Source organism: Natrix helvetica (assembly GCF_964273705.1).
Source record: "Natrix helvetica genome assembly, chromosome: 1".
Taxonomy (NCBI): Eukaryota; Metazoa; Chordata; class Lepidosauria; order Squamata; family Natricidae; genus Natrix; species Natrix helvetica.
Window position 1 is genome coordinate 180,354,597 of NC_138548.1, and position 25,389 is coordinate 180,379,985.

Below are 25,389 nucleotides of genomic sequence, written 5' to 3' on the forward strand. Positions count from 1 at the left end.
TGCTGTCGCTGTGCGCCTTCGCCGTATGGAGCCTGGAAGGAAACAATTAACCAGATGCTACAGCTGAAGTGCGGTGAGGTGGGAAGTTTCCCTCAATTTCTTTTAAATCTATCTAATTGATGAACAGCAGCCTTCCTAAATTGTGGATTTAATCTTTTGAAGTGTTAAAATTGGAGGGGGGGATTTTCCACCCCACCTCGGAAAAGCGGCACTCAGAATATCTCTCTCTCTCGGAGGAGAGAGAGAGAGTTAAAAGTTAACTTTCACTTCCACTAAGCAATGGGAGAATGACTTTTGCAACAATTGCAAGAGATGACTGCTGAGTTGATTCTTTTAAACTACTTTTTGGAAACTTTGGATATGTTGCTTTCTGATCCCCTGTGAAGGCGGAGCCAAGATGGCCAACTTCCTCCTTCTTCTTTGCTTTTACGAATGAAGTTTCCCCTTTGAAAGGATTTCTGGCTTCATATTACCCTACACCCTAGAGATCTCCAGGAGCCTCTCTTTTTATGTGGTCCCCTTGGATTTGGAACATTTGATTCTTATTTTTTGGCTTGGAGCTGTATAGGAAGACTAGCTTTCACTTCTGGGCTTGTTTGCCTCACGATCTCTCCCAGCTGTGCATTCCACAGACGCCATTTCTTCTGTGTAAGACTTACAGCTATCTCTGAACTTAACCTGGGTCCTAAAAAGCCACCGCCTGGCAAGGCATCCTCGGCCCCGACATCTTCCACGTCTAGCCCGATTACTCAACAGACACAAATGGCTTCATTTCTACAACCTAAAACAACTGAAGAGAGTTCAAAGGATTTATCTGTTGCCCAAATGTTTCAAACTATTATGAAGGGACAAGACAAACTGAAAAAACAACTGGCAGACTTAAATGATCAACTCAGAGAAATGCAACAACAAACAACACAAAATAAACAGAGAATAGGTGTACTGGAGGAAGACACGACTGGGCTGAGGGAGGAGGTTAAGATTGTCCAGAAGGGGAATAGAGAATTTGAAAATCATATGATAAAAATGGAATTTGAAAGAATGTCTTTTTTTCTTAGATTTCAAAACCTACCAGAGACAGAAAATGAAGAGCTTAAGGAGATCATGACCACAATACTAGCAGAATATATTAAAAGAGATAAACAACAGCTATGGTGGGATATTGATTTGATTTATAGGATCAATTCAGCATACGCTAGAACACACAATGTTCCAAGGGAAATACATGTTAAATTTCTTAGAAAGACTACAAGAGAATGAGGTCTTGGGAGCTCAAAGGGTGGGACCATTAAAATATAAAGACAAAGAAATAACCATTCTTAAACAAATTCCGAAGAAAGTAAGAGATAAGAGGAAGAAATATTCCTCTTTATCAAAGAAATTATATAATAAAGGAATTTGGTTCAGATGGTTATTGCCAGAAGGAATTGTGATTTTCTGGGAGGGCACTAGAATTAGAATTAATACAGTTGTGGAGGCAGAGGCTTTCATTGAAAAATACAGTGCCTTTCTAGATGGAACAGGGGACAGTACACAAGACATGGGGGGGAGGGGCCATGACTCTGCCAGAAGACAGGGGGGAGGAAGCAATAGTGAAAAGACTCAGGTCACAAAAATGAGTTTGAAACATTATTGCAATTGTTGTTATAATGTAATTGTTGGAAGTGACATAAAAGATGATTGAACATATTGTTGATATAATGCAAAACAAAAAGCTGCCAATGTTTATTTTTTAATTTTTGATTCCTTTTTTTCTGTAAAAGTTGTGAGATTCGGGGGGATCTCTACCTTTCGCATGATGTAGCTGTCAAAATTTTCTTGTACCTATTTACCCTTTCCTATAAATATTTGTAAAAACCAATAAAATTCTTTTTTTAAAAAAAGAATCTGATCTACTAATATTCAAGGCAAATTGGCACTAGATAAAAGTCAATGGAATTAATGACTTAGGTCTTTTGTGAGAGCGTAGCAACTCCATACTGATTGTTTGACTCCACCCTCAGACTAGCCTGGTCACCTTCTACAATCCCAAAATCAAAGATCCAGACAAAAAATTTATCACTGAGTTAGGCACATTCTATAAAGTAAAGATAATTTTGCTGTGAAAGTATTGCTACCAATTAAACTGCAGGAGAAAACCAGCAGAAAATATTAGAATTGTTTAAAAGATAGCAAGATTATGCAATCACATTGCTAAGTGCAGGTTGAAAGCAGATATGAGATACAGCAATGGCCAAGGAATTTAAAAAGATCAATTTATATTCCAATACCAAAGAGGGAAGTGCTAAGGAATGTTAAAACTACTAAATTGCACTTATCTCAGTAAGATAATGTTCATGTTTTGTCATTCAGATTTCAAAAATACATAAGAGTCAGTAAGAACTGCCACATGTAAAATCTGAATTCAGAAGAAAGAAGATCCATTGCTAATATCCAAAGACTATTAGAGGAGGCAAGGGACTTCCAAACAGATACTTATATCTGCACTATTGCTTATGTTAACTTTATTTAAAGACCATCACAAACTCTGGATAGCCTTAAAAACAAGAGAATATCACACTACTTTATCTACCTATTGAATGATTTGCATAATAATCAGAAAGCAACAGTTTGAAAAGAATAGTATATAGGGTAACTTATTGGTTCAAATTGGGAAAGTATGCCAAAGTTACATATTGTCACCTAATTTATAAATTATTTATCTACATAATATTTATTAAGAAATGCTAATCTAGAATAAATAGGATTGAATTAAAATTGCTGGGAGAAGCATCAATATCTTCAGACACCCTGATGTCTGGGAGTGGAAGATTTAAGGAATCTTGCTACAAGGGGGGAAAAGATAAAACATGGCCTGCTTATTATTAAGAAAAACCCTACAATGAAATCAACAAGTCATGCCAACTAATATAAACAAATGGAAAAACAGCTGAAGTAGAAACACATTTTATCCTCCTAGGCTCAAAAACTTACAGGAAAGGTGACTATAACTATGAAATTTCCTACTTGGTATTTCCTACTTGGGAGAAGGATTATGACAGATCTGGCAAAATATTAAAGATCAGAGATGTCAACCAACATTTATTTATTTATTTATTTATTTAAAAATTTACATTTCTATGACCAAGCACTTGCCAATGACTCTGGGCAACATTGAAGTACTAAGAACAGGGAGAAAAAATAAAAAATAGAAATAAAGAGTGGTCATTTTAAAAAAATGTATTGTGTGTGAAGTCAAGATATTCCCAATTGTAAATGTATATCTTAAAACTGGACCATCAGGAAGGACCAATGAAGAAATATCAATCCCTTGGAATTCCAGTGTTTGTAATGGATTGAAAATACCTTGGACTACAATAATAAATCATTGAATATTAGATGAAGTTAAACCAGAGTTCTCAAGAAAGCAGTCATAATAAAGGTTCTATATTCTGAACACAAATCAACAGGAGGGAAAACTGATTCATACAAATTAAAAGCAATCAAAGCAGGCCAACAGAAGACAAAGTAATTAGATGCTATTGCTGATGACATTAGCATGGTCTTATAAGAACTCAAAGAATGAATTGCTAAAAAATAATCTTTGTTAAATGTCCATCAAATTACAAAGCATTGACAGTGAATGAAACAAAATTTGCATATACAGTATATAAAGAAATTGCATTTTAGAGGTTGTTTGAGGGGACCCTCGTCCCTAATTATTTCTGCACATTCCACCAAATCTGGTAGGGTAGACATGCTCCAGGTCTTGTTTCTGAAACAGTGCCATCTAGTCCAGAAAGCATGTCTTCTCTGATGTAGCACCTGCTGGCCTATGGGAAAACCTTGAAGAACTATTTCCCGAGACACTGAGGCTAGACTGTTCCATTGTAATTTTTAGGGACTTTATTGTCCCTAAATTTATTTTATTAGTTCTTGTTTAATGTTTTGGGATTGTGAACTGCCTAGAGTCACAAGATGGCTAGCTAAACTCAATAAATAAATATTTTATAAATATGTTTTAGGAGGCTGGAGTCAGAGTCTTTGTAATACCCAACAAATACCTCAGCTGCAATTTGGAAAATTATTTCTTCTAAATTTTAGAATTATGCTTAATATAAGTGTCATTGCATGGATAGCGGAAGTACACCCTTCACTAGGAACAACAAACCTTTCTGATTTATTAGGTATATTCGCATATCCTGGGAGTAAGCAGAAGACAATTTAAAATCTATTGGTAACTCTTTGCATATTCTGCCATATATACACAAATTTTAGATTCCTGGATATCCTATAAGGAGCAAATAAAATTGAAACTTTAAAAAAAAAACCTGACTATGTTATTCTAATTGTTTATCTCTTGACTTCAGTATTTCCCACCTGTAAACTAGGAATAAGTTGGTTCTTTTAACCAATTTTTGTACACCAATACTGGCTTTTTAGAGTATTCATTGCAATCATTATTTGACACACACATACACATCCATATATACATACAGTATATGTACATACATATAAAGGTAAAAATAACAGTTTCCCTGTCTAGTAGTGTCTTACTGTAGTGGGTGGTGCTCATCTTCATTTTTCAGCTGAGGAGCCAGTGTTGTCTGAAGACCCTTTCTATAGTCATGTGGCCAGCATGACTTTATGCTGAGGCACATGGAACGCTGTTACCTTCCCACCAAAATGGTATCTATTTATCTACTTGCTTTTCCATGCTTTCTAACTAGTAAGTGGGCGGGAGCAGTGGCAGGTAACAGCAGCTCACCTCGTTGGGGTATGTTTAACTGCTGAGCCTTTGCGCATATGTGCATGTGTGCATGTGTGTGTGTGTGTGTGTGTGTCAGAGGTGGGTTGCTACTGGTTCGACCTGGTTCGGCCAAACCGATAGTGGAATGTTGGCCTGGGTCACAGAACCAGCAGTGACCCAGGCTGGCCACGCCTCCGAACCAGGTCCCCGGTCATCGCGGCATGGCTTTTTGGCATTTTTTAATGTTCTACACATGTGCAGACCTATTTACAGGCAACTGTGCATGCGCGCAAAGCGCGCATTAGGTGCACACACCAAACTGGAAATAACGCTGGCAGCAACCCACCCCTGGTATGTATGTATGCAAATATATATACACATACAGTACACCATACAACACACACACACACGTACAGCATTCACTAGATAATTTACTTCATGCTTTCTTTCCACTTATTTAAAGCTGACACATTAATAGATTTTGAAGTCTACTATAAATAAATATACATTTCACATGTTCCAAATGTGGTGATCCCTTTACTATACTACCATTCATTTTCAAAATAAAATTCTGATTTCCATTAATTATAGCCATTCCTTGACCAAAATATCTAACAATTACAATGTCTTGTAATGCTGCCTATTTTTAACAATTGTGTTTTAAATAGACATTTTTTGTAAAATTATTTTGGCCATTAATCCTTAGTAGGAAAAACTACTATCTAAACAGATTATTTCTTATCTTTCAAAACCAAAAACCTTTTATTTTCTGTCACAAGAGACACTAAACAAGTAGTTTGCATGAAACAATTTTGAACTGCATAAGCACAACACTATACACATTGGAAGTAAATTCAGGGAACATGGAACAGAAGGAATACCAACAGTAATTGTACACTAGGTTTAGTTCCCTGAAAGTAGTTGTCCTTCTCTTAACCAAAATATTTTAATAGTAACAATGAAATTGATACCTAAAAATGTATTATTCCTTTTTATAGAGATAATATAAAAGCTATGTTAATATAACTTTTTAATTTAGTCAGCTGTTGCTGACTAATATACAAGCATATTTATGAAAGCATTAAACACAGGTATTTTGAGCTTGTGATCATTCCAGATTCTATTTGCCACTTAGGGTGCTATATTCATGTATATATCAAGAAGGAAGAAGGCAGGCTCTGGAATAATTGAGGTGGGTAATACTTTTTCAAAATACAAATCTGTGAAACAACCATTTTGAAGCATAAATGCTGTCTTGTTATTTGTTAGAATCCACATAGGGGAGAGGTGAGGATGAAGGGAGAAAGTATGAGCTGTGGAATTTTCGATAAATGGATCTCCATCCATAGTAAGCTTTTCATGCCCAACTGTGTCTGGCAGAAAGTTATGGCTTCATGATGAAATAAAATCTGAATTGAATATATGGGCAATGCTACTCATTATATACTCAAAAGTAAAGCCCACTAATTGCTATCAACTGTACTCAAGGGAAATTGCATATAAGAATATATGTTTGTATATACTAGTGTTCATTCCTCTCTCTCTCTCTCTCTCTCTCTCTCTCTCTCTCTCTCTCTCTCTCTCTCTCTCTCTCCCTCCCTCCCTCCCTCCCTCCCTCTTTCTCTTTCCAATAGTGTTCATTATTTGTGATATTCTCATCCATTATTCTATATGTTCCAATTGATAATTAATAATAATTCATTAGACTTGTATGAGACCAGACTTTTGTTTTCACCTACTCTTTCTGCTTGCTCTTTCTCCTTCCTCTCTCCCTCCCTTCCCTTTCTTTTCTTTCTTTCCTGTTACTTTAAGTCAGTGCTTCTCAAATAGTGGGGCGGGCCCCCCAGGGGGGGGCGCGAGGCTCCGTAAAGGGGGGCTCAGCTCAAATTATTTTATATATTTTTGTTTTGCAGGTTAAAGTTTTTTTTAATATTGTGTTCCTTTAAATCCTGTGCTCCTTTAAATCTTTTCTGCTACAGTTAATAAAGCTATTCTTTGTTGTAAATTGATCCACATTTCTTTCTTTTTTTATTCTCTTATACGTTAATAAGGATACAGTGTTATGCAGAGGTGTACTTATAACAATTTTATAGACAAATGATACTATTTACAGTTGCGCAGGGGGCGCGAAATGTTTTCTTCTTCCTAGGGGGGGCATGACAGAAAATAATTGAGAAGCACTGCTTTAAGTAAAGGTAAAGTTTCCCCCTGTCTAATTGTATCCAATTCTAGGGGGCAGTGCTCATCTCTGTTTCTTAGACAAGGGGCCCAGCATTGTCCAAAGAAATTTCTGTGGTCATGTGACCAGCATGACTATACACTGAGGCATATGGTACACTGTTACCTTCCTACCAAAGTTCAACCTATTTATCTACTCATACTTGCATGCTTTTGAACTGCTAGGTGGGCAGAAGTTGGGGCAAGAAATGGGAGCTTGCCCTGTCATGTGGTGTTCGTGCCTCGAACCCAGCTATAAACTTTCCAGCTGACAAGCTCAGCATCTTTAACCGCTGAGCCATCACATCCCCTCTTGTTATTTTACACATGAGCAAAATACTTCCACTCGTGCAGAAAGTACATTTTGAAGGATCCACTTGGTCACTGTGGATCTAACTGAGTCAGCCTGATAGTGAGATTCTATGTGGCTTCCTTTCAGCTTCTGGGTCCTCTTCCTTGGAGCAACTTGCTTGCATAGTGATGAGAGAGTCACCCAACTTGTGAGAGTCACCCAAATGACTTGTGATTGTCTTTCCATTCTGCATAGCTATTTTCCCAATGAAGGAGACTCTTACGTACACTGTCAAACTATTTGTCGTTTCATTATTTATTTATTTATTTATTTAATTTGTTTGCCAACCATTCTGCCGAGACCCAGATGGCTAAAGCCATTGTCAGTGTCTTTACGTTAGAACAGACACTGCAAATAACAAGGGTCGCCTGCACCTTCACAAGTACCCTTTTTGTCCTTCCACAACTGACACACTAGGGCTCATCCTCACATCCTTTAAGCATGAACCTTTTTTCAATCACATATTTTCATGACACTGTCCACTGCTGAGGGTGCACGAAGTCATAGTTTTTCCCATTTAAAATAGCATTTTCTCTCCTCTCCCGACACATTTTTTACCACACCTTATCAAGGAAGCAGTTTATGACCTGCCCAGCTTCTACTGGTCACCTAGGCTACCACCTCAATTTCAGAAGTTCTGAGTCATACATAGAAGAAAACACCTCCATTTCATTCTGCACAGGGACCTAAATGCAGCTGCTCTGGGCAGAAGCAATTCAGGCACCAGCAATAGCTGATGGGAACATATTTGTGTGACATTGTTGTATGTGGCTGTGCAGTAAAGCAGTAAGAGCTAAAAAGGCAGACAGCAAGTTCTGGATTAACGAAGTGGGGAGGGGGGCTGCTTCATGTACTGAATGACATTGCTATCATGTGAGAGCAAACTGGCTGCCACATTTGAGAACATAAGGAAAATCCTGGGAAAAACTTGTCATGTGTTTGTTTAAAATTACTTTATAGAACCTGAAGAATTTGCTAAATTTAAAGAACACTACCTACATAGTACATTTATTATAAATATTAGTATTCATATATTTTTCTATAATATTTATATGAAATGATTTGTTATTAAATCTCCTTAATGCTCAGGATTATAATTTTAAAATTAATTTGTTATTATGTAATTTGTATTTCTGGCAAATATTGGTAATAGTCATTATAAATAGAAAGAATGACATAGCAATGTACATCTTAATTACTCTATGACATTGTTATCAAAGTAAAAACTCCTTGCCTCTTAGTATAAATACCCAAATTCAAATTCTTATTAAAGACAGTTTGCTCCTGACATACATTTTAAATAAAGAGCAAACCTATTGCAACCCTGGGGCTGCATTTAGTCCTTGAAATTATTTTTGTAATCCCTGGAGCCCCATCCAACTGTGATTACAGAAAAGTGCTATTTTACATCAGGAAATCCATGAAAATTGTACCATAAGCCCTAACAGGGTTTTGAATAGCAAAGAAAAAAGGAAAATCTCCACTGTACAACACTGCTGACTTTATGACATCGGGGTTCATTCATGCAACTCTCAGGTTCCCACAGAAAGCAGCTTACTCCTGGCAGCCTACGTTATTCATTGCCATTTTTATTTCATTGTTAGTGATAGATATAGAGATGGGAGCAACCATCCACTACAGAATAGCTTTATTTACTTGGCTGTCATCAGCCTTCTGGTTGCCCATTACTACTTGTATCAATTAATTGATCTCCATTAGCCAGTAAAGCTGCTTTAAATAATAGCACATATAAAAATGAATGTCTTATATAGCCATAAGGAAGTGTTTTTGTTTAATTTGAGTTGAAACAAACTTTTAATGTTTCAGCCCGGGTAAACAGCTACAGATTTCCAGCTATAGGTGTCCTTCAAGAAAAGAGGACTTTTGCAAACAATCAATGCATACTTATTGCAAGAATAATCTATTCCTATCTAACAATCTGCTGTTTGTTTATGGGGAGGGAGTATAAAGGAAAAAAGGCAAAGGATATCAAGAGAAGATCTTGATTGATAATTAATTTGAACCATTCAAATTGTAATGAACAGTTCATTACAATTCTTATAAATACTTGAATAATTCACTATATTTACCCAAATGATCCACTTTTCTGCTTTTTTTTATAGAAACCAAAAGTAGCATCTGATTAAAACACAAGTCATGATCAAGAAATGCCACTGGAGCCAGAGGGAGAGGGGGAGAACATGCCATAGATATAAAGCCAAACAAAAACTTAATAATTAGTAACTTAATTCTGTCTAAACACCTAAGATTTGTTCCAGTTCCTTTCCTAATTCTGATTTAGTGCCACTACTTTCAAACTAAGAAATGCAACACATTAACATATGCCATTAAAGATAGTCCTCAACTTACAACAGGCTACTTAACAACTGTTCAAAGTTATGACAGACTTAAAAAAGTTAATCATCCTCAAAGTTATGACTGCAGTTTTTCCCACCTCACGCTCACAATTGTATTTGGGGCATTTGGCAACTGGCTCACATTTAGAACTGGTTTCAGCATCTTGAGGTGATGTTTTACAACGTTTTCTTGCTGTTTTCCAGCAAAAAAGAAATGCCCATTACATAAGCTGGATTTGGACTTGTGCCCACGTAATTCATTTAACAACTTCAGTGAGTTAATTACAATGTCATATAAACAATGCAAAATCAAGTCCGCATGACTCATTCACTGAGTCACATGGTGACTCAGTTTATGACTGCAACAACTTACAACCAAAATTTCAGGTTCAATTAAGGTGGTAAATCAAGGACTGCAGTACCTGTAGTCTAGTACTACCCCTATTAATATTGGTGTACCCAACCACCAGTCTGGCTGTGGTGGCGATTTCGGTAGTTTCGCCAGGAGGGGAATGGTTTCACACATGCAACCTAAACCCCATGCATGCGCAAATGAAGCTTCACACACTCGCCCACTGCTTCAGCAGCCCAATTTCCAACAGGCCATGTAACTGGCCACTGCATAGGGATTGGGGATCTTTGTATTAGTATGTCCCATATATTAATCACTTTTCCTTGCTATCTCAGTCGTTCTAGCTTGAGCTGTAACTTTACTATCTCTTCTTTTCTCACATTATTGTTCTAAACCAATGATTGTCTCCAGAGAATTCAGCTAGATTATATTTGAGGAAGGAAGGAAAAAAATAAACAATCCTGGTACTTAGAAATGAAGCCCTGGCTTGAAGATAAACTTCTTTCACTTCTTCAGCAACCATCAAGCACAATCATCTTCAGAGTTTGGTATACATTATATATTGATTATGTCTAAGAATACATAGTAAACATATACAATAATTGTATATAAAAATATTTTATCTTTTCAAAATGTAGCAGCTCAAATAATCAGATTTCTATCTGCTTGCCTAGGAAGCATGAAATCCTCTGCCTTTTTTAAAAAAAAGAAAAGTCAAAATGTTTCAGCATAAAAAGGTACCCATGGTACTTAATCTCCTTTAGTATTTGTAAACATGTTGCTTGTTAATTTTCATTTTAAAAAACCCTAAAGTAGTTCTACAAATTTCAAATTAACTGCAACTTTGATTACTATGCATTTTTTTGCCTTAGGATCTGAACCATCAATCTAGTACACCAATAGTTATATAATATAACTAGGCTAGTTGCATAGAACACCTTCGTTCAGTAATTTATATTTATTATTCTCCTTATATGACCTGACTTCAAAAGATTATAGATTATAAGAAAAGTTATATTCTGAAAATTAACTAAGTAAACCATAAGCTTTTACATGTCTTCTTAGAAGGAAGTCTATTACACTATTAACTTGTATTCAACAATCTTTTGGTTGATGTACTCTCTAGCCTCCTCAGACTTCTTCTCCATGGTTAGTGAATACTCTTCAGAAGACTAAAGGGCACAATGAGAGCAGAATGAAGAAAGAAAAAGTTAACTGTCATTACCAAAGCAGCAAATCTTCATATATCATTAAATTTAACCCATTCTGCAGATATGTCATGTAACATCAGATTTAACTAACATGCCAATGACTCTGTACACATAGATATTTCTTCCATATAAGTACATTTACTTCCTGTGATGTTTATCATATGTATCTGAGACAAAAAACATATCAATATTAAATAACATGCTATTCTCTCAGGGTATTTCTGGGGACTATGTGGTTTATCAATGTTGAAAACTAAGATGACAGGTCTTTGTTCATATACAGGTATTCCACTTCTTGTATATGTGGTTATTCATTTACATCTCTCTATCTTTCATGTTCATTACAACTTTGAAAGATTCTATTCACTGACCGCATGTGAGTAGATTCTAAAATCATTCATTGGGGAGATGCCATTATAGCCTTGTATTACAATGGACTTTTATAAAGAATAGAAAAGGCTTTTTAGAAAATGCACATATTATATAAGTTCATTCTCAAAAAAGTGTTCAGTACTGTATGACCAAAGTTTGGAAGGGACATTATTATTGCAATGCTATTATATGTAACATTATTGCATCAATATTTATTATTTACTTCATTACTTTATTGATTTTATTAATGCATATACTATTAACTTTTACTACCATTCTGTATTCTTTTCTTTCAACTGAAATCTCTTCCAGACAGATTGAGCTCTGTTTCAGCAGTAGCAACGGCATATTATTGGGAACATTTTGACGGTCTAACTCAAGTAATTGTTTTCAGACATAAACTTTTCAGTAGGGGGAGGTAAATTATACAATGTGGCTGCAAAAATTAATCCAAATAGCTGGAAAAGATCTATTTAGTGTATTAGTTTAGAATCTTATTATTCCTCTGTTCATGTAGCTGAAGGCATATTTCCTAACTTCCCTCTACATATGCACATAAAATTTCTGATTACTCCTAAGAGTTCCTCACATAGCACAGCCCAATTTTCAGGGGCTTTAGAAATCTACAGAGAGAAAAGTTGAGGTATGGACATCTACTTCATTCATATGAATATTTCAGTCATAAAAGAAAAGTTGAGAATCAAACCAGAAATACAGTTTAGGAACATAATGTAATTTTGTATCCATTTTTTATAAAACAGCTGTGAATGCTCCAATTGCAAAGAACAAAGAAAAAACCAAAACTATACAGACAATAGGAAGCGTCTCAGTTCAGCACAAACCTGAATATTTCATTCTACTTTAACATCTGAAAAACAGCAATTCCTAAAACCTTGTCCACATCTGTGAATGCAAGTAATATATTTTCTACTATAAATAAAAATTTAGTTAACAAGATGAGGTAAAGTAAACCTACTTCAGTTTCTCTGCATTTTCTCAAGGTCTAAAAATTGGTAATGTGACAGATCCATCTCATTTTTCTTAGTGATGTTTTTATTATTCTTTCACTCAATTAAAGCAGAAATGGATATTGCATCTTCTGACTGTATAATTGTTATTGTAATCTGTTTTCTATCACTGCTTGGGCAATTGGTCCAAAACAACATAAACTATCGACAGCCTCAAAATACAAGTCACTTTCTTTTACTACAATACTTAAGGAGACATGTATCATGGTACTCAGCTCATATGCAAGGATTACAGTAAAAAAAATTATTTGTAAATTGGGAAAATGCATTATGAAAGGCACTTTTTACTGCATAGTAATGCATAACCCAGAAATGAAAAATGTATTCCTTTAGCAAATACCATATAAAATATCAAATCTTAGAAATAAGCATATTAAGTTGTGACATAACATGAACATATTACCTACTGGTAGGTTATTTACAGAGCATAAAACCAGCAATTGTTTTTTTAAAAATCTAAATACAAAAACCTAATCCAAAATATTTATACTGACTAAATTTCTACCTAGGAGCTATTGTCAAATACAGCATCTAGGCAGTGAATGAATTTTAGGACCTAAATCTATATTTAGTCTAGTAAATACTAGGCCTACAGCTAGGATGTTATTTTGTTGTGTCATAGTAGTCAACTAATAATAAAACTCTCACTGTCTTCTAAATTGTAATATTAAATTCCAGAACATTTATTCAGAGCTAAATACGCATATGATTGCTACCTAAACTACATACCCTTTATATATAAATCTCAAGCTCAGCTTTGCTTCATATAATAAATAGCTAATAATGAAATGACTGAAAATAAGCTTCATTTATCAATGAATCTGTTTAGTTAAAATGAAGGGGAAATGCCATGGTACTCCCCCCCCCCCGATATTAGAATTACTATTACTACCGACCTCCGCTCCTTCCAACAGAAACTTAAGACCCACCTGTTCCAATTAGCTGGCCTGGCTGATTTATAGTCCCACCTTCAACCTCCTGGCAAACACCTTATTTTGGGGTAATTTTTAAGGGTAATTTTAATTTATATTTGAATTTTAATCTATTGTACAGTGTATAACCTACCTCCTCTGTCTATTTATGTATATCTACCTATATTTTTGTATTTACATTGTTTTAATATGTCTGTACACCGCCCCGAGTCCTGTTTAGGAAAGAGTGCGGTCTATAAATTAAAGTTTATTATTATTATTATTAGAAAGATTAAAATAGCTTAAGCTAGAATTAAAATATTTCATTTTGGCTTAACACAATGTATTTCCATTGATTCACTCATAGACATCAAAGGTACTGGCTTTGGCTATAATCCTAAACAATTTTATTTGGAATCACATTTCTTTTCATAGTAACACAAAATTGCATGAATTATATTCCATTATTAGTTTGCACAGATTGGTCAATTTGCACTTCCAGCTATATTATATGTTGTCCCTGCAAGCAGTTTAAACTGTACATGGATATAGTTTCATATGGATGAATACACAAATAGGATAGCAAAAAATATAAAACAATAATTCCAAAAGGAATAAGTGTAAGTAGCAAATAAAAAGTTGGAGAAAATGCCAGAAAATGTTATACTACTTTAAGTATGACAAAGTGGCTGACATTCTACTTTCCATGAACAATTAATGCAAAAGAAAGAATCATAAATTAAGACATGAGTCCCCAAGCATTTTAAGGAGCCAACCAATTTTTGAAACTATGTTCTGGATGCTCCCTCAAAATGGCTATAGGAGTTGGCTATTCATGAAATGGTAACACTGAGGACATCTTCTGTTTCAAAATAGTTATTTAGCAAACAGCTATCTGTCAATCCTTCCAACAAGATAAAAGCCTATTGTTTCTGTTTAGTTTGGATCTTTACAGGGCAGATGAGTATACTTTCAAAACACTTGGCTGTAGCTGATAGTTATTAGTTTTTTAAAAAATGCAGGTGATCTAGTAAGCTTGACAAGCACCATTTGTAGAAATACTGGCAATACTAAGATAAAAGGCACTTGGTTGTTATTTTAAAATTCTATATGTTTAACCTTTAAATTAATTAATCCTGTGCTCAGATACAAAAATTATCAGATGGAGATTATGGTCTTATTACCATTAGAAATCAGTATGGATATATTAGAACATGTTCTAATGAAAGGTCAAACTGTCACCTAAAAATCACATAAAAAAGCAAGCCATGGAACAGTAATCATTTCTGTTCACTAAATGATTGGAAACTATTTGTAAATCACTTTATATCTTCCCTTTGCACACTCTACTCCATAGATGGTGTAGTAAATTTGACGTTGTGGCAAAGGAAGAACAAGAACTCGACAAATTCCTATGGCATGAACAAAAGTCTTACACTAAACACGGTCCCTGTTGTTAGCAAATAAACTTGTATTCAAGAGTTTTAATTTCTAACAATACAACATGCTTTAATCTTTTAGCGCTAAAAATGTCCCATTTTTACTGAGGCATATAAGCAATCCTTCCTGATCACAAGCAGTACTGTATTTCTATATTAACTGCATTTTTTTTCAGTGACTTCTACATCATTCAACATGGCTACATTCATTTGTTTCATAATATATTCAATGTTTCCTATATAACTGGATTTATCAAAACTATCTGTATTCTACTTTTATCAAAAATAGTTTTAAAAATACATATACAAAGAAAACATAAAGCATTCTCGTGATTTACAGGCTAATTATCAAAGGGATGTAGTCATTTCATAATACATCGCTGGTGAAATAACTTACATGTTGAAATCTTTGTTTTTACAATGTACAGATTTTCACTGAAGTCTTTACATTATGGTGAGACAGTGTTTGTTAAATTTCTACTATTTGTTCTTCTGTTGATGAGCAGTTAAAGAACTTAAATTTTAAAAAAGGATTCCAGAATAGAACATATTTGTAAAATAATTTACAAAGTACAAAGAAATAGAATAGCATTTATTTATAGTGAAACATGGTTGTGTTATTTTCACAATAATCACATAAAACAGATACAAATTTGTCAAAAAACAAAGCATTAAGTGCAATATCAAATATTTAAATCCCATAAATTTAAGCCTACCCAATTTCTTTAAATTATACTAAATACATTCCCACTTTACATTTTTCAGGATTCATACTGGAGCTCATGCTTATCAGTCACATATATAAAACTGATAAAATAGCTTAAGCTAGATTTTTCATATGATAAGCATTGCAAAATGCTTGAATACACTGCTATCAAATACCCTAATGCTACATTTTCTGTTGTTGCAGGAAATATATACATATCATTAGATAATAATGACAAATACTTATGTAAATAACTTAGACTTGCAGAAATCAAGTTTGCAAAGTATTTGTATGTATATACTTATTAATTTTATTTTGTATTAGAAATTATAACATACCAAAAATATGCATAAATTTTATATGCATTTAATATAGAAAAAGGAGCAGAATTGAGTGTAAAATTTTCTTTCCAATTTAATTAGAGTTACTTTCAAATAATATATTATTTCTCCCTAACTTCAAATAATTATATTGTTTGAAAAATACATGTATTAGTAATACAGTGAAAAAGAAACACCTCCTTTCTTAATGAAAACATCATTAATAGTAATCTTTTAGGAGGATAGTACATGCACATCAGTGATCTAGTTTTATGTGTTTTAAATAACTGAAATGTATGTGTGTGTATGTGTGTGTATGTGTGTGTGCGTGCGTGCGTGTGTATATATCTGTGTATGTATATGTGTGTGTGTGCGTGCGTGCGTGTGTGCGTGCGTGCGTGCGTGCATATATATATATATATATATATATATATATATATATATATATATATATATATATATATATATATATATATATATATTTAACACTATGATGAATGCTTAACTTAAGTATGGTGGGAAAATTCAGCGGGGCAAAGATAATTAAATATATTTCTCTGAAATCATCAGCTTCTCAAATGTTTGTCAGTTGTGGCTTTGGGTCTTAAAACAGAGTTTCACTTATAGAATGTCTTCGTATGAAAGTGCATCTGTTTCTGTGGAGTTTATACAGTAGGAACCAATTAAAATAAGATTGATTCATCATTATCTCAGAAGGGAAAAAAAGTTACATTTTGAAACAGACACTATGGTTCAAAGTCAATATTCTCCAGAAAGATAATGCTTTCAATTCTTCTTTCACTCAAACATATATACAAGAGTCAGACCAGAAACCTAATAAGGATTTTCAAACAGCGCACTTAGTTTTAATAGCAGAAGATGTTGAGGTTTAATATATAGAAGAACTACAAAACAATTACCAGCCTTTCTCCCAACAAATAACTCTTATCAACTTTAAGTCAGCTAATGTTATTTTACATGTAATTAAGTGATGTTGGATGAACTACCTACTCACATATAAGAGTAAAATTTTCCAAGTCTTAATTTACAAGTATTCCCAACTGTAGCATGTCTTTTAAAAAATGCATTGCTAATTATAACTATTCATTATTTATTATTAAATAATAATTTACTCATATATTGATTATTATACCCTGCTTATTTATTAAAGTTATTATATTGCATATTTATTTACCTTGGTTATTTATTATACTACAATCAGGAAAAGATTTTTTTGTTTTCAAAAAATTCCATTTTTATTTTTAGCTTTGGAAATAATAAATTAATTCATTATTAACTCAGAATATTTATTTATTTATTTTATTATTTTTATCCCACCTTTATTATTTATATAAATAACTCAAGGCGGCAAACATACCAATACTCCCTCTTCCTTCTATTTTCGCCACAACAATCCTATCAGGTGAGTTGAACTGACAGAGAGTGACAGGCCTAAAGTCACCCAACCAGCCTTGATTTTGCTTTTAAAACAACACTTCCCTGTCTCTGAACTTCTTCACATAAATGAACAAGATTGACTAAATAATACAACTAATACAAGACTATTTTCCCTCCTCTTAACTTCCAGCTGATATTATTTCCATTTCAACTCAAGGAATTTGCACTACTGAAACATGTCTTATACTATTACTAATATATCCATATTTACTCAAGTTAAATATTACATTAGACATACATGTTATAGAGAAATGCATATACTACCTACATCTACATAACAGGTTTTCAGCAAATAAACTCTCATAGCCACCATTTTAAAAAGTAATTGTCTTAAATGTGTGCCTTTCTGCAAGACTGTAGGACAAAGTTTTCATCTGTAACAAGTCTAACTGCATGTATTTCACTAGGGAACAAATCAGTGCAACATCCTACACCAAGTATTTAAATGCAAGAAAAGGGACTGAACAGAAATAAATTAGTATGGTGAATCTTATTACTTTAATGGAACTTACTTCCAAGTACATACACCTAGAACATATTTTCCTTCTTCACACTGTTTAAAAGAACTCTATCAATTACGCTAATTTCCCAATGAAACAATTGTGAAAAAGAAAGGGGGAAAAAGAAAGAAAGAATAGTATCACAAGTTTAAATACTATGTATCTATAATGCCTAAGTATACTTTTTCCCAATGAAGTCATCATTTTTAAGCAATTACAATACTGACATTCTGTATAAAATCGCATTCTATTTAGAATGCATTCTCACATCTACTTTTAGAGGTAAGGCTGGATTCCTTGTTTTTTCCTTCACTACACTGACTTTGTTATTAGTTTATATAATGGCATCAGCCATTCTCTTCTTCATCCAGCAAATCTTTTTGTCTTTGAAGCAAATAAACAAATTGCATTACAACTCATGTTGATGGATGTTTGAAATCCATCAAAGTTATGACTTTATGTAAAGTATTTCAGAAGATGTGTTCCAAAATTATGTAAAACACCAATCCCAGGTTCTTTATTGGATTATACAGTATGGTCATTCAGAATATATAACTGTATTTTGAAACCAAAAGACCAAATTCTGAAACCAACAAAAGAGCTATATGAGAAGACCAAATATGTTGCGATAGTTGACTCTAAAAGCACATCTCAATGATCAATTAAATTATAAATTCTGATTTCTTAAAATATTCAATTTCTAATTTAGTAAACAGCTTATTATTCCCCAATTATTTTGAAGATTTTAATTTTGACTATTAACACTCTAAAATAAACAGGTTTTACAATATTCTAAACTGGTATTATGTTTAAAAAGCACTACCATTTCAAGTTTATGTAAACCACCTATATTCCAAAATCAAGCAATAATAAGAATCTGTTACAATGGCTAAAACTAGATTACTTTTCTATCACGTTATACAGCACTTGCTACACATATAAAACAATACCAACAGGAGAAAAACTGAAAGCTTCAGCACTACAGTGTTATTGCCACTCAGTTGCAAAAGCAACTTATTTGCAAGAAAAATATATTAACAATTGTCATCAATACTATTCCATTAACACATTAGAACATCTTCATTACTATAGATTCCATCTTAATCTTTCAGCGAAAAGTTAACTGTGATTTTCCCCTCATGACCCTTGCAACTGTAATAAAAGATAATAACAACCCCCCCCCCCATGCCAAGTTCTATTAGATACAGCATTAATCTTTGTAACATAAAGATTTTAACAATGACATGCTAGGTCTTAAAACAAAAACTGAAATCCTATTTGGCACTATGCAGCACTGAATTCATTATTAAGTAAACTGTATAAGCTTGAGGCCCTGATCTGAAGTTTAAGGCCACAACCTAATGAGCATTTACTTCAATGGGATATATTTTTCAAACGCACAGTATATCATATTAGACCTCTACCTATTTTATTAAAAATTAAAAACAGAGCTTTATATTTTCCTGTTAAGCCAGTTTGAGAAATATATACATACACTGAATAGAAATAGGCTGGTTTCCAGCCTAGATATCCTTAGAATACAACTACTAAAAATAATGGCATTTAAATTAGTCATGATAAACTCACTGATTTCACTGGACTGATTTAATAAGTATCAAATGTGACTGGATCTGACCTTCAATAATTTTATCATCTTTTTAAAAATACCATATTTGACTGAACATGTGAACTATATGATATACTAAACTTTGAGATATATTGAGAAACTACAGAACTGTTACTACTTTTCATTCAAACATTCACCCATTAGATATCTCTTTAAGCAAAACCTATACTTTCTGAATCAGTCTAAAAATATATACAAGACCTGCTAATATGTGCATTTCAGCCTTATAATATAACTCAAGAAATGAACTGAATGGATCAAGTATGAAAACAGATAGTATAACATGTCAACTTCAGTTTTACGCACTGTGTTTCTTAGTTCTGATGTTGACGTGTTATACTGTTTTTCTGTATTTAACATAGGGACAAAATAAAAGACTTAATTTTAAGGCGTCTTAGCAATTTTTACGGACCTCATTTCTAAATTAATGAGGTAAGATCACAGTCTTATTAAGGGTCCAAAACACTAATAAAGATAAATGTACATAAAAACTGACGAGTCATGAAGACATAATTTTATTCAGCATTTTTAGAAATCTGAGTTTCCTGGCCATTAATCGTCCTTTTCTTTTCTTCAAAATCCTTATGGAGCAAATTAGTAACTGAGAGAAGACGCCAATTCTAGTAAGTGAATGTTACCCAGCAGGGATATAAAGCTGTCAACACCCAGAGCTCTTGCTTGCTTTAACCTCTCTCCCAGGCGTCATATGTATTTTAAAGAGATATTTGCTTTTTTCTCCCACAGACTTACTATAAATCCTGCCAATCATGAACATATCACAGCATTTCTGTTTTATTGCATAGATGGTTAAAACAGAGCATCTAGGAATTGCAGGAAGAGCTAGAATACCAGAAGAAGGGGAAGGCAGAAAGAAAAGCAGCAGCTAATCTTGACTAGTTCTACTGAAATTAATATTGTAAAAAATAAGAAGTGCTAACTCAAAAACAATAAAAATTTGAAAAAGGATATGCCACAAGTTCATGTTCAGAGATATGCATCTTAACATAATTAATGTTATAATCTTAGGTCTGCACAAATAATAATTGGAGGGATAAAGAAAAGAGTGTGCTTTAAAATCATATGGGAAGTATCAATGGGCTTTTTTGTTTTCCCCAACAAAAATAAGATAATTACAGTCTGGTGATCCTTAAAAAAACTACAGTACTATTTTAAGAACTTGTAACTTTCCTAAATTATGTATTATATTTAAAACTAAGTAATTATACTTGGACAATCTCAAGAGATCTTTTTATTGTTTTATATACCAAATATTTCTTCAATGTAGCTAGATTCCTTAATTTACTCCTTTCTCTAAACTGCTTCCCCTTTCTGTTATAATTTACTATCTTCAAATCTATAAAATTCAGATTAAGCATGTTGTAATGCACATGGCAGCATATATACTTGTAGCAATTTATTTTTAAAAATGGATTTCTTCACAAATATTGGGTTGTATTGTAATTAAAAGGATAAATTTATTCTATAAAAATGCACTATTTAAAGAAAGGCAATCTTTTACAGTAATTTATGCTTAATTCTATAAAGAGATTTGTTGATCATTTTTACAAAGTAAACTTTTGAAGCACAATAACATGAAGATTTTATAAGACAGAAAGTTTTACAGCAACTAAAATAAAATTTACATCAATTTTATCTCACCCGTTTCCTAAGATGGTCTAATTTAACTATTTTAATATTTATTTGCCTTAGTATTCAGTATAATAGAACAAAGAATTTTTTTTGAAATTATTCTAAGTGCCTTCCATTCAATTGATAAGCAGGTGCCACAATTACAAGAACCTGCATGAAGCAGAACAATACTATAATATAGTTTATTAATTTAAAACAATTAGCATTGCATGAAAAGATAAGTTCTTAGAAGACGACCCTGAGATATGAAAAACTTCACCAAAAAATGAATAAAATTCTGTCTCTTGTCACACTATTTATTGAGACTTTTTGTGGCTTTCAAAGCCCTGTAGTAGTAAGGCGAGACTTGCAAACCGCTGCATATTTTTAAAAAAATTAAAAACCTCTCATTCCGCAATGTATTTAACAGATCAACAGAAAGCAACAATGCAAACTTACAAACATTTCCTTAAAATAAATGTTCTCATCTTGACAAACTCCTCCATGGCTCATTTTGAAACAGTTGCAAAAAGTGTACCAAGCAACAAATCAATAACTGTTATTACTTTCATAGTTTTCAATAACTTATTTTTCTTAGCTCTAGGATTACATTGATAAGAATACTAAAAACAACCCAATACATTCATCAAAGCTCTGAAACCATTGAATACTTTTTATCCAGTATAAAAAACCATTTAAATTACCTAAGAATATATAAATAACAAAAATGGAGGCCAAGGGAGACAGAATGAAAGACAGATAAGATACAATTTTTCAGTAATCTTTAGCAATTACTAATCTCTACTGAACAGGAAAAACTAAGAATGCACACAAAATGGTTGAACTGTTAAAAAGGGTGCAATGGTGCTATACGGTACTTTTCTTATCAAAGAACCCAATATTTGTAAAGACACCCTTTTTTAATAAACTGCTGCACAGTACAAATGCTCCCATGTGCATTACAACATGCTTTATATTTAAGAGAACTATGTGTTTGCCATTATTATCTCCTTCTACTTTAGAAACTTCACATGAAGATGACCTTGTTATAATGCCCACTTCAAAACCTAAAGCGATTGAAGTGAAAGATGAAGGAAATATGCCATTCAAAAATGAAATATTTAAAGTAACTGCATATTGTAAAGGTTTTCAAATATTAATTACTGAACCGGCATTATTTAAAAATGTTAAATTATATAGGACACATGAAGTATCTGTAATTATAATATCCAAATAACATAAGTGTTAAAATAGATATATAATTCTACACAGAAAAATAGTTTTTCAAAAGAAAGTAAAGAAATGATTTGGCTTATATATTTATTTGGCATTATATTTTACTTAGTAATATCAAACTATTATTTCTAAATGGATTAAAATTAAGATTTAGAAGGCCACCTGAACTCCTAAACTACATCTCACAAATCTCAACTGAATTAAACTAAGAACAGATAAAGAAATAATACACCAATGCCTCTGAGTTTTTGTGACAAGACAGACACAAGGTAAAGGGTTATGATATTTATCCTCATACCCTTAATTAGTAAAATCTGTACACTCTTTTATTAAATTAATCTAAGATACTAGCCTGGAATGGATTTTGAAATGACATTTTTCTATATTTTAAAGATTTTGAAATCCTTTTAAGATAGAATGAAATATGATGAAAATTGTGAATTGTATTAACAAAAATAGAGAATTTTTGGGACTAAATTAAGAGCCCCTTTTAATATAGTTTTTTTAATGCAAGCCATTTCAGACTAAATAAAAAACTACATATGGGCTAAATACTTTGACATTGGTCCAAATATAGATATATAACTATTTAGAAGATAATAACAAATATCCTTAAATGAAAGACATGCTACATTTTATGTATTCTGTTAAGACAAAATGTTTAACAACTTTAAGCATTGGGGAGGGGGAGGTACTCTCTACTGCATCATAAAGAAGTTAACTCCAGATATAAAATGGCAAAGTGCCCAAAATATGCCACGTTCTACATAAGCCACTTTATTTAACCATAATAAGCCTATTGGTTACTGATGAGAGACATCAGTTAAAGTGGGCATTAACTGTCTGCCATTGACTTTCTTTCCGTAATCTTACACCAAGACACTCAAGCTACGCCAACCTGAACCCTGAGACCTTGTGCTATTATAACTCAGCCGCCAGACTGTTATGCATACATTAGTTCTGCTAGGTTTGTTACCTCCCACTGATTTGGTGACAGAACCATTGAGCCTCCCTCTGGCTCCCATAGGGCTGCCATTCTGTTCAAGCCTGGCCACCTTCACCGGGGGAGGACCTTTGACATCAGGGCTGCCGCTCCCTCTCTCTGGGCTATCCCTTAGGCAGGGACTCTCACTTCTCCGATCCATATTACTTTGAGTTGGAGACAACGTTCCCACAGGCAGGTCACAATAAAATGAGCAAGGACCTAAAAAGAGAAAGAGGGAGAAAGAAACAAACAAGAAATACCATTTCAGAAGCATCCAGATCCACCGTGTCAATTAGTTACATCTACATTTAACTAGGAGAGTGATTCAAGCAGAAATAACGGCAGCTGCTCAGCACAGTTTTGCACCTGATTTCTTAATATCTTCCTATGCTGCTTGGGGTACCATCAGCTAACAAGGAGAACTTGGTAGTTCATTTAACTTTTGCTTTATAAACATTACTATTATCAGAACTATTTACTTGTTCCAGTTTCTCTTTTGGAGAAAGAATGCAAGTTATAAAAGCTGTGGACTCGGCAAACCAATGTGTTAATAAGAAAGCCTAAGCTTTAAAAGAGATAATGCATTTCAGATACAATAACTCATGAACCAATATAGTCATCCAGTTAAATAGCTAAATATGCATTTCAGTAGAATAGAATAGAATTCTTTATTGGCTAAATGTGATTGGACATACAAGGAATTTGTCTTCGGTGCATAAGCTCTGTTTTATAAGATTGAATAAGAGTGATCTTATAATGGATAAAGTATGAAGAAATAAGCAGAAAACATATAATACCAGCTAAAAGTACTTAAGAATGCTGCCCCACTTTCAAACTATTAAACAAGCCTTTAAAAACAGTACATATTTGCTATCTTTGTAAACACTTCTTAAGTAATAGGGTTGTTAGGCTAAACTTTGATCCGTCTGTTGATTTGCTTTTCGTTTTGCAAAGGAAAAATAGTTTCGCTCAGAAGGAAAAAAGGCATTTTTCCTCCTCGAGTATTTCCCTTTATATGCCTATAATCCCAGCGCCGATTTAGAATTTTGTGCTGAAATGCTATCTCAAGCAGATTGCGTTTTCAAGCTTCACTACACAACGTAGGGTGGGGGAGACAGCATAAGAGCGATTTAGAGTTACACAGAAACAAATAAAATGGAGTGTAACATATCACATTGAAACTTCAACCTGAAGCAACTCAAGTCAGTTATTACATTTCTATTAAGTCAATTATTTTGTTTTGAGCAGGCGTCTTCCACCATCTTTCGGGACTATCGCGGCAAGTTCGGCTAAGCTTTCCAGTAGTACTTACTGCTTATACTCTGTCCGTAACTTGGCTGACTTGGGCTCTGTCCATGGATCAAAAGTAGAGAATCCAGGATGGAAAGTTTTCTTGGCTCCTCTTGCTACGTTATTTTCTTCTTTGCCTTTTTCGCTTCTCCCCAGTACACCACCCCACCGACGCCTTAAGTTTTTTTTTGGGGGGGGGGTATTATTTTTTCCCTTTTTTTTCGTTCCCGAGTTAGGATGCTGGTCGTCTTGCGCCTTAAATGGCTTGATGCTTTGAGGAAAGAGCTCTTCCTAAAAGGGCATCCGAGGTGGCAACTGGAAAAGAGAGGTGAGACTTCTGGGATCGGGAGGGAAGGAGGCGGGGGGGCGGGGGCGGTTTCTCAGCCCTTCGGCAAAAAGGGGGGAAAGAAATAAGAGGGGGAGGGGGAAGCAAAGGGGTGGAGAGGCTGTTTCCGAAGGGGGACACTCTATCGGACTAGCGGCGGCACTGGCAGCGGCAGCAGAAGCCGGTGCTCTGATCTCCGGTAAGCCGCAAGCTGCGCCCGATGTGTCACTTTCAATCTCTCCCTTTTCCAGCCAGCATAAGCAGTCGCGGCGGCGGCGGCGGCGGCAGCAGCAACGCGAGGGATTCGCCAGAGAGGAGACAAATGATTATTAGTTGCGTTGAGTC

General features: G+C 33.9%; 1 protein-coding gene across 4 annotated transcripts in view; it reads right to left on the reverse strand.

Annotated features, from left to right (window-relative positions):
• SATB2 (SATB homeobox 2) overlaps positions 1 to 25,122 on the reverse strand; it is a 139,749-nt gene extending 114,627 nt beyond the window's left edge. The window contains exons 1-2 of one of the 4 annotated variants that reach the window (XM_081934814.1): positions 24,742 to 25,122; positions 23,421 to 23,648 (exon numbers count right to left, since the gene is read on the reverse strand). In XM_081934814.1, coding sequence (XP_081790940.1) covers positions 23,421 to 23,589 — 169 coding nt within the window. In that variant the 5' untranslated portion in view covers positions 23,590 to 23,648; positions 24,742 to 25,122. The remainder of the gene's footprint in view (positions 1 to 23,420; positions 23,649 to 24,741) is intronic. The other 3 variants (XM_081934815.1, XM_081934813.1, XM_081934812.1) reach the window with 3 other exon arrangements.
• Between the last annotated feature and the right edge of the window lie 267 nt (positions 25,123 to 25,389).